The 11,557-nt window shown below is 36.4% G+C and overlaps 1 protein-coding gene across 1 annotated transcript; it reads right to left on the reverse strand.

Annotated features, from left to right (window-relative positions):
• Positions 1-802: 802 nt before the first annotated feature.
• LOC146307304 (uncharacterized) lies at positions 803-7,967 on the reverse strand. The gene is made up of 3 exons (XM_084747496.1): positions 7,665-7,967; positions 3,062-3,138; positions 803-1,754 (listed from the first exon to the last, which is right to left on the reverse strand). The coding sequence occupies exons 1-3, from the start codon at positions 7,807-7,809 to the stop codon at positions 1,563-1,565; spliced, it is 414 nt and encodes a 137-aa protein (XP_084603622.1). The 5' UTR covers positions 7,810-7,967; the 3' UTR covers positions 803-1,562.
• Positions 7,968-11,557: the final 3,590 nt, after the last annotated feature.

Genomic DNA, 11,557 nt, shown 5'->3' on the forward strand with positions numbered 1-11,557 from the left:
CAGTCATTTTAATTTACACACAGCAATGCATTACTGTGGTGCTGAACTGCTCATCTTTTGAAGTATTAAAAAAGTTTCTTAACAGAAATTTACCATATATTCACTTACATTCACAATGACTGACTGCTTAATATGAGGTTGTTTTACACCTTACTTATGCTCATAACTTGTGCATCAAACACATTACTATTCTCAAAGATGACACATTAAAGGAGCAGTATGTAGGACTGAGTGACATCTAGCTGGGAATTTCCAGATTGCAACCATCTTGTTTCACCCTTTCTTTCTTATGATGGCTGCGAAATTCACAAAGCGCGCCCTTTAGGTAACCCTCTGAGCATCGGCTTTGCAATGCAGGGCTCCGCGGTCCAGTTAGCGGTAATAAATATGCAATGTCAAGGTAGACTTTCAAAATAAGGGCATTAAGACTACTGGGACACGTTAAGGCAACAAAAGAACTTGCTTAGGGTTAGGAAAAGATAGAAAAACTCACAATGTCATTTACATAGGTCACATTACTTATGTAAGTTTTGTATCTTAAGAGGTTTATGTAACTTTTTCCCTACAATTTTATTTAATGAGCGTTTCAAAGAATACATGAAACAGTATATAATAATAATAGCAGTGATGATGGTAGTAATAACAATAATACCAACAGTAATAATAACAGAGGTAACAAAAATGATAATGTTGCGAAACTAAATGTAACTTCTGAAGAGATCAATGCTGACTTTTGCATTCACACGGGACTCCAAAACAGTCTCCTGGGTCAAAGTCCTGCATTTGTTTGATTCATCCTCCTCCAAAGGTGAGAGTGAGAACAAGCAACGTCAACATGGCAGAGGATCCGCGCCCTCTCCAGATATCAACGGCTCATTCTAAGGGAACGTAAACACAAAAATTCTTATTTTCCGGTTATTATACGCTAATGAAAAGATACTTATAATACATTTTGGCCATATTTTACCCCTAAACCTCTGTATATCTTGCACACTGGACCCTAAGTGACTGAGAGTAATAGAGTAATAACATTATAAAAGTTACAAATAGATTGGGTCAGTATCTGTTTTGATGGTTAACAAAGCCTCTCTTGAATCAAATAAAGTTCTAATATGTAATTCACAATCACGGACATAATAATAATCCTAAAACAAAACAATACAAAACGTATATGTAGTCACAGGACACTAGAGACATTCTACAGTGTCACCAGTATCAAAATGAAAACAATAATGAAAATAATACTGATAATGTACAGCAATGTTTAAAGGAATTCACATAAGAATGAATATGATTTAGAGAATTTAAGCTTGAGTATATGGTGGATAGTTTTTTCCCCAAGCAGCTGCCTTTCACAAGAGGTATATTTAAACTCGTCCTCATGTACATGTGCTGATTTTGAGTTGATGATTTTGAGTTGATTTTTCCTCTTCCATCCATATGATCCATCAATCTCAAATAAACAACTATAACACAATCGTGGCAGCGCGGGTAATGGCATCTCTGTTCATAGTGTGTCTCTTGTTTGGTGTGCTGATAGTCTTCGTGTGTTTCTTCTTGTATTATGAGGCTGTCCTGCGGCAGAAGCAGATTGCATTGAAGAAGCGGCAGTGGCACGAGGCGCATGGGTCACAGCAGCCACCCTGCGGCACGCAGCTTTGTGTGAGCTCAGAGCAGTTGGGCTTCACGGGTTTAGCTGCCACTTTAGGAGGAGGAGGGAGGTTATGTGGAAGAGCAGGGACCTCTTTGGGCTTCTGGAAGGTGGAGAGAACAGCAAGAGGGAGAAGGTGAATGTGGAAGCATCAGCATCAAATCATCAAGTAATATTGCCTCAGCTTCTTGTTTGAGGTCCAAAAAGTGACACATTTTATTTGAAGCTGTCATGTATCAGACTCGTGGCTTTGTGCAAACTGTGGCTGAACTTTCTGACTTTGACGTCATTGGGCAAAAGTTCCATAATAACCTTTAATCATAATGTAATTCAAGCAGTGTGAGATAAACCAGACTTCTCCACCTCTTGGCTGTTTTCAGGCTTTGAAAAAGCCAGCCCTTGATAGGAGACTTTGACTTTTTTAAGATGGTTGATTGTTGAGTCTGTCTCTCAAAATGTCAGTATTTTACAACCTGAGAATGAAACGCAACAATTAAACATCTTCAAACCACGACCACCGAGCTTTGTCAGTTTTGGAATGAGACCTAAAACTTCCATGACGTGAAAATCTGTTTTTTTTTTTCACATATACAGTATATTGCGCTATATGTCACCTATATGCCAGTATTGGACCCAACAATGATGAAAAAGGTATTTTGCAGATATTCTGACGTATTTTAAATGGTATTTAATGTTTTTTTCCCTGTAGAATGGTTTAAAACTGTTGATGACTCATTCTGCACTCAGGGTCGTACACTAAATTTGTGTCCAATGAAACACTTTTTCTCTTATGACGCAGCTGAGCATGGAAGGAGAATACATCTATTCACTGGACAGTACTGCAGTGTTTCTGGTTTATACCCTCAATGATTTGAGCGAAACTGGATCATAGACTGAAAACTGGAAAATATTTTCTGGTTTCCCGTCTGATATCCTCTGACTGCTCAGCTTCAGCTCTCTGTGATTCAATATGTCTTTAGCTTACTTGTTGCTATAACAGGTTGTTTACTTAGTGTCCTGATGGAAAAATAGCTTAACTTGTTACTAAAGAAATTTAGCTGGCCATCAACTGCCATTAGCTCTGCTAGCCATGACTCAGCCCCATGCACAGGGCTATTATTACTATATCAATGCCTGCCACCAGTCCCTCCCAGCAGGAATAAGAACTCCGCCATCTAAAGCTAAAACTTAAATTCTCAGTTGAGGTACTACAAACCAAAGTGCAGTGTATAGAAATCACAAAAGTAAAATTTTAGGCCCTTGAAAAATAAACAAATGATGCATTGTCATGCAGAAATCCTTTATGTTTAAGGACCAGTGTCTTAGTAGCTATAGGTGAGGTGGTTGGTTGCAACCAACTAAACAATCCTCGCCTCACCCTCCCCTTCCAAGCAACCCCGCAAGTCTTACCGGGTTTTGAATCCTTTGACGTTCATATTGTCCTCTCCTGGCAAACAGTGGTCTGTGTCTGCTGTGGTTCAAAGACCCTGTTGAAACAACATCAGAATCACTGGATGGGAAATAATGGTGCACATCCTTTCTGCCAGAAATTTCTGTGTCCAATATAAGCTTGATATTTGTCCCGGTACATTTGAGTCACACAGCTATGCATCATAAAAAAAAAAAAAAACTGCACGTGTCTCCATCAGAATCTGTCGGACGATGAAGAGGAGAAGGAACACTATCTGATGAAACCTGGCAGTATGATTAATCTAAAACAATCTATGTCTGTACGAAAGATGGCTTTAAGTTGATCATTGCGATTTTTGTTCATCTGTATGTGCTTTGGTTTACAAGGCACTTCATGTGTCTGTTTATTGTTGAAGACATATGTACATGAGTATGTATAACAAAAATTGCAATTAACATATAACTATAATATAATAATACATATCACAATTTTTGATGGATATGATGATTGTGATATTATTCACAATTACTGATAATTCTCATTTTAGCATCACAATTTTCATTTTCCCTGAAAAACAACTCTAACATCATGATAATTTGGTGTTTGTTGGGGTCTGTACCAAACAAACATATTTTCTTACATCTGGAGAACAAGATTTGCAGGCCAGGGCATCTCTGCAGCACTACAGTACTTTGTTAGAGCGCTGTTTTGTCACACATTTTGCCTTTATCAAAAAATTGTAGCTTCTGCAATTTGGATATTGTGATTGGCCATATTGGGATTTCAGTGGTATTAATTAATTGTGCAACCATAAAAAATAAATAACTGGAAATCCTTGAAAAACACTTTTTTTAAACAAGACTTAAACTCTTCTACAGTTATTTCCAGAATCACAGAGTTCACTCTAATATTAAACAATAAAATGTAAAAAACAGTGTAGACATAGATAAGTGATAATACAGCTTTTTAATTATGTTTCATATTTTACAAATTGAGCTGTCTTTTTTCTTGAATTAGGATAGAGAGGTTAGACTAGATTAGATTGTTTTTTATTGTCAGGAGAAATTTGTCTTCTTCATGGCAGTATTGATATAAAATAGAATAAACACTGGTGTTATCAGTGATACTAATAAATGCTCTGTTCCATTTAGTGCAGCAGAGCCTTTCCAGTGGAGTTAAAAATTCCTTGTAGTGTGTTTAATTTTGACACTTGTACCTCCATGCAATTGCAGTTCTTCCAAATGTTTCGACACCCTGGGGAAAGTTCCTGTTTCCCTCATGATCATAGAGCACCAGGTTTCAAACAGTAGCTGGCTCACATTTCAGCAAATGTACTTTAGCAGCATTAATATCATCAGTACATTAATATAGTCATCCTGCACTAAGTACTCTCACCATTTGCTATATGCACAATAACAGCAAGAGATGCCTCGCACTAAAATGTTCCACAGAAACCATATATCCAAATATTGCACTGAGACAGGTAGAAGTTGAATACTGCTTACAAACTGTCTGCACAGTAGACAGAATATTTTGATATCCACATGGTTAGAAGATTCTTTTGACTCTTGAGAATTCTCCAAATACCTTCACGGCAGCGCTGAGCACTGGTAAATAAACTTCTGACGGTTTTCATTGAAAAATTATGTTACAGAACAACTGCTACTTAACTTTGTGACTGTGAGTAAAGGGGTGGAAAACGTATTTAGGTGCTTTTCTTAAGTAAAAGTGGAAAAATACTAACTTAAAAGTCCTGCAATCAAAATAGTACTTAACTAAAACTATTATCAGAAGGACATACTTCATGTATTAAAAGTAAAAATGTGTATGCATGATATATCAATAATATACCGATATATCAATCATGACACACCAAAACATACACATGATGCCAACATATGCTTCTTCAGCTTTCTGCCATTTTCATTTCCATCCAGCAGAGGTCCTCGGTGAAATTCCCTGAGGATTCAAGTGTCTTGATACCTGCTACTACTTGCCAGCTGCATCTCATATTTTCATTAGTGTTTATGTATGCAGATAGTACACAGGCTGCTATGCTGTTAATATGGTTCCAAGTGTGTAGTTAACACCACTGTGACGCCACATGGAGACCGAAAAGATTATAACACATTTTCAAAGCAGCCATATTTATTATGTATTAATTAGTAAACACAGTTTTAGCAATGTTAATTAAGGTCCTGTTGCATTTAGTATAGAACCTTTCCAGTGAGCCAGCATGCACAATAGCAGCACCCTGACTCTGTTTGACCTGAATTGAGCAGAACAGACTATCATTGGTAACACCTGTGTATATCCTGCTATAATGTCTGCTATAAAGAAGGTCTGATTTATAAAGGTGCCTCTTTTCTGGCTTCACCATGACTCCTAATCTACTGCATGCTGATGTTTGATGAATAAATGCCAGTAAGATGCTTTAACTGACACATTAAGACATTCAAAACAGACTTTTAAAATGTCAGCTAGCAGGAAAGCTGGCATTTAAGCAGCACTGTAGATATATTAAGCAGTTTTGCCAAAAATGGGCGAGTGTGTCCTCATGTCGATGTATGCTGATACCAGTCGTGCTGTGCTATGTTGCTATGTTGGGCCTCCTTTTGCCAGATCATGTTGTGCCGATCAAACACAGGAGCTGTATGACATTTCCGGGGTTCCCTTTAAACTCTTAAATATATTTGGTGCCGCTTTTTATTACTGACTGTAATCCTATAAGCGCAACTAACAGCAAGAGTTATCACTCTGCTAAACTTACGCAGTCATAAATCCAGACACCTATAAAACTGTCTCATTAACAGCTTTAGTAGATTACTTGTACACCTATAAACACTTGTAAACCTGACAGTCAGTGATAGCCTACATCAGAGAGTGGGAAGCAAAGCCAAGTGTTTTCTATCCAAACTCACAGTAAAAGTCATATTTTCTTTGTGACTTTTTGTGTAAATCTCGATGAATTGATTTTTTCATGTGTACATCAGCCCCTGCAGTGTTAAAGTATGTGTAAATGAAGTGTATAATAAGCATATAAATTGTTGGGACACAGCCTAAATTCACACACTTTGGTACTGGGTATGTACAATACAGCCTGACCGATGTATTGGCCAATTAGTGTTTAGGATATATTTTATCCAATATTTGCCTATATGAAAACTTTTTTCTTAACAGAACATAAGGCAGAATTTGTTAACTTTAGAGGCAGCATTCTGTATATACAATGTGCATGTATTCATCCTTTTTCCTAATTCAAGTTTAATATATTCATATATTTTTCTCTATTTGTGTTTTTATTCAGTTATTTATAACTATCAAAAAATACTGTTCCAGTGCCCTGATATCACTTAAGACAATAAAGTTTATTGTTGTAGTGTAATATATCCTGCCTCCATTACTTATCTCTGTCACAAATGTGCACTTTTGAGGGATCACTGCAAAAAAAAATGTGTTTATGTATATTCCGTATGAAGAATATCGGCTGATATATCGATATCAGGATGTTTTTCGCTCACTAATATTGGCATTGTCCCCATAAATCAAGTATCGGGCATAACCTAGTGTAAAATAATGTAACCAGTGCCACTTTGTATAGGGCCATCTGTGACAGACAATATTTAGCCTTTGGAAGCTCCACTTGTAGACTAATGTCTTGTCAGAGATGAGCAGCAGATCAATTTACAGTCTGTATGGTGTCATATAAGGTGTTATAACATATACCTTATGCAACTACCTTATATAAGCACTGTTTAAAATGAAGCAAATATAGTTAAGCCTTTACACATTATACATATTTTAGCTTTTACCTTTATTATGACAGAATAGCCAAGATAAACAGGACAGGGGAGAGACACGAGTGGGAATCGAGCCCTCAGACTCAGACTCGGTAGCCTGCAAATCCTAAAGATGAACCTATACGCACCACTTCGCAGTCACAGTGCGAGGACAAAACCCAGGATATCTTAGAAATATTTTAAAAATATATTTCAGGTTATGTTTTGGCAAGCCAACACGATCAATTCAGCTCCATTTCTAACAACGCAGTATAGTTGAAATCATGATAAATTCCATATTCAGACCGAAATCCATCGGTTTTAGTTGCTCTTGTCATGTTTAAATTGCACCATGTCACTTTGCACTTCGGTTTCGCAAGAAACTAACAAGTTACTTGTGTGGTTATTATTCAGAATAACTCAATCTATGTATATTTATCACCGCGTTAATTGTTTTGGCGCATTAAATTCATAGTTATGATTATTTTGTCATAATCTCTTGTGTTTTGCAGTACTTTTATTCGAAAAATTTCCATCGGAATATGTTTTGTGTCATATTATATTATGTCACTGTATGTGGTGACAATAAATTTGTAGCCACAAATATTGTACAGAGCTACTCCATTGTAAGTATAGTGACTTTTATTAGGCTATATTCTTAAAACTGCTTATTGCGGTTTAGTCCTAGTAAATTCTATTTCATTTTTTTTTTTTATTTGTTTTTTAAAATCCGTTTTATCTGACATAAACAAAAGAGTGATAGTGATAGTGTTCACTCTACAAACAGATCATTAAAACTACAGAGGAGTCCATGCGCGCTCACCTGCGTTCTGGGGACTTCGGGCCTTGCCGCTGATGGAGGACACATTTCTGTGCGCAGCTTTAAGATCGTTACGGTTCACGACTCCAGCACTGATAATGACCACGGCCAAATGCAGAATGCAAAACCACGACAACGCCGACTTCATCCTGACTTGTCACCAGCTTCACCTCTCCTCCTCCGATGTCCCAAGAGGTAGCCCGGCGTGTTGCGCAGCGTTGACAGCTGCAGCCTGTAAGTCCAACGTGAATTATTATTCTTATTATTTTTTGACGTCTTGTCCTTTGTCTCTGCTCCTCACTCCTCTCTCACTTCAACTTATTTGAGAGGCAGGGTTTACGCACACGTGCGGAGTACACGCCCCTTTTTTCGTCGCGCTTCCCAGCAGTGTCAACAACAGTGACCTTCATGGTTTTAATTCAGATTTCACACTTTTTTAACAGATAAATCTTTGTATTTATTATCAATATTTTATTTAATTTTATTTATCTATTTTTCAGAGAGAGGAACTGTGACTTTTAGACAAGCAGGTTGTACATAGATATACAATTTATTACATTCTTTATATTATAATTACAGTTTTATAAGGCAATATAGTCATCCCCATGCTTCCCGCCATTCAGTTGTGGAATGAGAACTCCAATCTTTTACTTAACAAAACTAGCAATACCAGATTATGCAGAATGATATTTATATTAAATATTATTGACTTATATTGATTGATGCATTCATATTCACATTACTTTAAAGTTGCAGCTGGTAAAGGCTTTATTTTTTTCAAATTATATGCTGCCAGGTAGCTTGTGAATTTATCCATAATAATCCAGGCCTGACCAATACTGGATTTTGGGGATGATGCAGAAATGAATATTGGGGAGTAAAAAAAAAAAAAAAATCCAATATCAGAATATACATTTGTTCAATGATCCTTTCGAAAGTGTTAACATTTATAACAAGGATATGTAACGGAGGCATGATATTTTACTGCTTAACAATAAACTTTGTTGTCCAAAATGATATTGGGGAACTGAAACACTTAACGTTCACAGATTTTTAAAATAATTATAAATAACTATAGATTAAAAAAACACAAATAGAGCAAAATGTCTGTATAGGATCAAATATACATAAAATGCTGCCTAACTAACAAATAAAAATGATCTGCATTATGTTCTTTTAGGAAAACAAGCCCAAATTTGCAATAGCTGCACTTAGAAATTGCAACATACATGCATCTTTATGTACATGCTGTCACAATGGACGCACAAGCACTTGACCTCTGTGAATAAAGTATAAAAAGTTGGACTTAGTCACACCAATGGAAAAAAGGAACTCACTGCCAAGTCCAATGACGCCTTTACTTATGAAAGGGGGTGAAGTATTGGGGGTGAAGCAAACCTTAACCAATGAAAAAGGAGCTCTGCTGAGTACAGTGATGCCTCCCACAAGTGTCCGCAGGAGCTAAGAAAGCGACGGGGCTGAAGCGTAGGGAGTGGGTTATAAGTCACTAATGAAAAGGAAACTCTACAACCAACAGTTCATGAGTTTGGCCATGGTACGAGAATTTGTTTAGAAGCTAAAGTCCAATCCCACTGCCATGTACCCTTTTCCTTACTGGCCATGAGCAGCTAATCAGCTGTCCTTTGGCTCGGGCCCAATCTTTCCGCAAAATCGTGTGCGAGTCTGTAAATCAATTTGGAAGTTATGTGCCTTTTTGTGATAGACCATTCATTATCATGCCCCCTTTTAGCCAGCTGGCATGAACACAAACCTACATCTTCACTCACAGATGCTGGACTTGCAGGCCAAATTTCAGCCTCCCAGGGCAAAAACTGTGGCTGTCAAAGAGTGTAGACTTTTTGTATAGCGACAGACTGAAAGAGTGACCTATAGAGCTGCTGGTTGCAGTTAAAATGTTTTCATATATCAGACAAAATCGGGCTATTAATATCGGTCGACCGATAAATCAGTTGGGCTGTAATACTAATATATTATAATTAATTTGTTAATAACATTTGTATTAGTAATACAAATCTGGAAAGTAAGTTATCCAAGAGCAAGAAGAACAATATTTCAAAATATATATACAATATATTAAGTAAAGTACATTTACTTGAGTAAGTTACTTTAAGAAAAAATTGTTACATAAGTGCAGCTCTAAACAAGTAAATGTGATGAATTAAATTTCGTAGGCTTTTTCAAGGTTATAGAAATATATTATAGTGACACCATGCTAAAATTATGTTGATAAGGTGCATCTATGATTGAATATTATGAAAAAGAATAAAATTTCTGTGTTTTCTTAGGCCTCTCTCCAAAAAATCTCTAATGTGCTTTTTAGTCATACACACACACACACACACACACACACTGTAGAAAAAACAAAGAAACCAGAAAAACTAATTAATAAATAAATTAATTAATTTAAAAAAATGTTTTAACTTTAAAAAAGTGAGTGTCTGGGCTGCCTTAAAATTTTAAGTTGAGTGAATCTGAAAGGCAAACTGAGATGGTTTTGTCATGATTCAAAACAAATGAACTTTTCTAGTCAAAGAAGTTGATCATAATTAAGTTTTACTTGAAAAATTACAATTTTGATTTCCTGTTATATTTTCTCTCTTTGAAGAGACACAAAGCATGTTTTCATCAAACATGTTTTCTTCAAACTATAAAAAAGGGTCTGAGGAGAATTTTAATTGTCAAACAATGCATTTTGGGAAGTCTACTAATATGCTGATCGTGTTTTTTAGAAACTTAATCCAATGAGTTGATTGAACTCTGAACAGTACGCTGAAAATAAACACCAGTAAATTAAGTTTAATTAACTTGACCAAATAAAACCTGTATATTTACATAAAATTAATAAGAAGCTCTCTTATGTTTTGCATTGTTCCCTAAACGCTTGAGTAAAGTCCAGGAAACCATAGATTTCTCTTTTACTTAACATGTACTGGCATGTAATAATATCCACTCTCCAAGCAAATTGAATTTCAAAAGCAGCCTGACTTTAACTTAAGCTTTAAATTGCCCTCTTATGTAACTGTAATTGATGTTGGGAGGAATCCTTAGCCAGTCGTTCATCAAAACACACAGGCTGATACTCCTGCGCTTCAGGCTTTTCTGACTTGCTCCCTGTGTTCGCCTTGTTTATATAAACTGAAAGTAAGACCAAAGAAACCCTTAATTGATTGGAGTAGGAGATTAAGGTCTTTTTACTTCCAGCATATTTTACAGACCGATTAGGAACAGATGACATTGACGTGTGATGTGTGATAAAGCCATATGGATGCAGTTTCTGACCTCATATTTCATGTTTCTTACAGCCATATAAAAATCTTTGAACCATCTCTGCATGTTAGACCTTGCTGATGCTTTTAGGTTTTCTGAAAAACTGCTTTGTTGCCACATATCTATTATCACCTTGACAGGACTTGCAGTAATCGTGGTATTTCCTCCTTTTTTAAATTAAAAAAGCAGAAAAATATTGCATTACTCCATGCCTGTGAGCCAGTATGTGCAATAAACCAGAAATTACTTGGTACCAGAACAGCCAATACAGACATTTTTAATGTTTTCGGGTAGACCTGTATTTAATGAGTCAAAAAATCTGCACCACACTGCACTGTTAAATTTTATAGGGCGCAAACAGAGAGCAAACATAGGGAATTTAATCAAATGTGGTCCGTTCTGCCAGCAACAGTTTGGATGCCCTCTAGGTTAAAAAAAACTTTGCTACAAACTTCAGTACATTGGCTAGAGCTGTTCTGTTAAATTTAAGTTCACTCAATAACAAGTCATTTATTTGCAATGAGTTTATCTCAAATAATATTGACATTTGATTTTACAGCATTGAATTAGGCTTTCCCTGCACGCCCCCAGGCTCTCAGGTCATGGTG

This window comes from Lutjanus erythropterus, chromosome 21, assembly GCF_056507025.1.
Source record: "Lutjanus erythropterus isolate fLutEry1 chromosome 21, fLutEry1.hap2, whole genome shotgun sequence".
Lineage (NCBI taxonomy): Eukaryota > Metazoa > Chordata > Actinopteri > Lutjaniformes > Lutjanidae > Lutjanus > Lutjanus erythropterus.

Bases quoted from the DNA above. Each gene is read 5' to 3' on its own strand.
- LOC146307304 (XM_084747496.1), bottom strand. From the start codon at position 7,809: ATGAAGTCGGCGTTGTCGTGGTTTTGCATTCTGCATTTGGCCGTGGTC. The intron at 3,139-7,664 runs GTGAGCGCGCAT...TTGTTTCAACAG, and splicing joins CCGAAGTCCCCAGAACGCAG to GGTCTTTGAACCACAGCAGA. The intron at 1,755-3,061 runs GTAAGACTTGCG...TCCACCTTCCAG, and splicing joins GTCAAAGGATTCAAAACCCG to AAGCCCAAAGAGGTCCCTGC.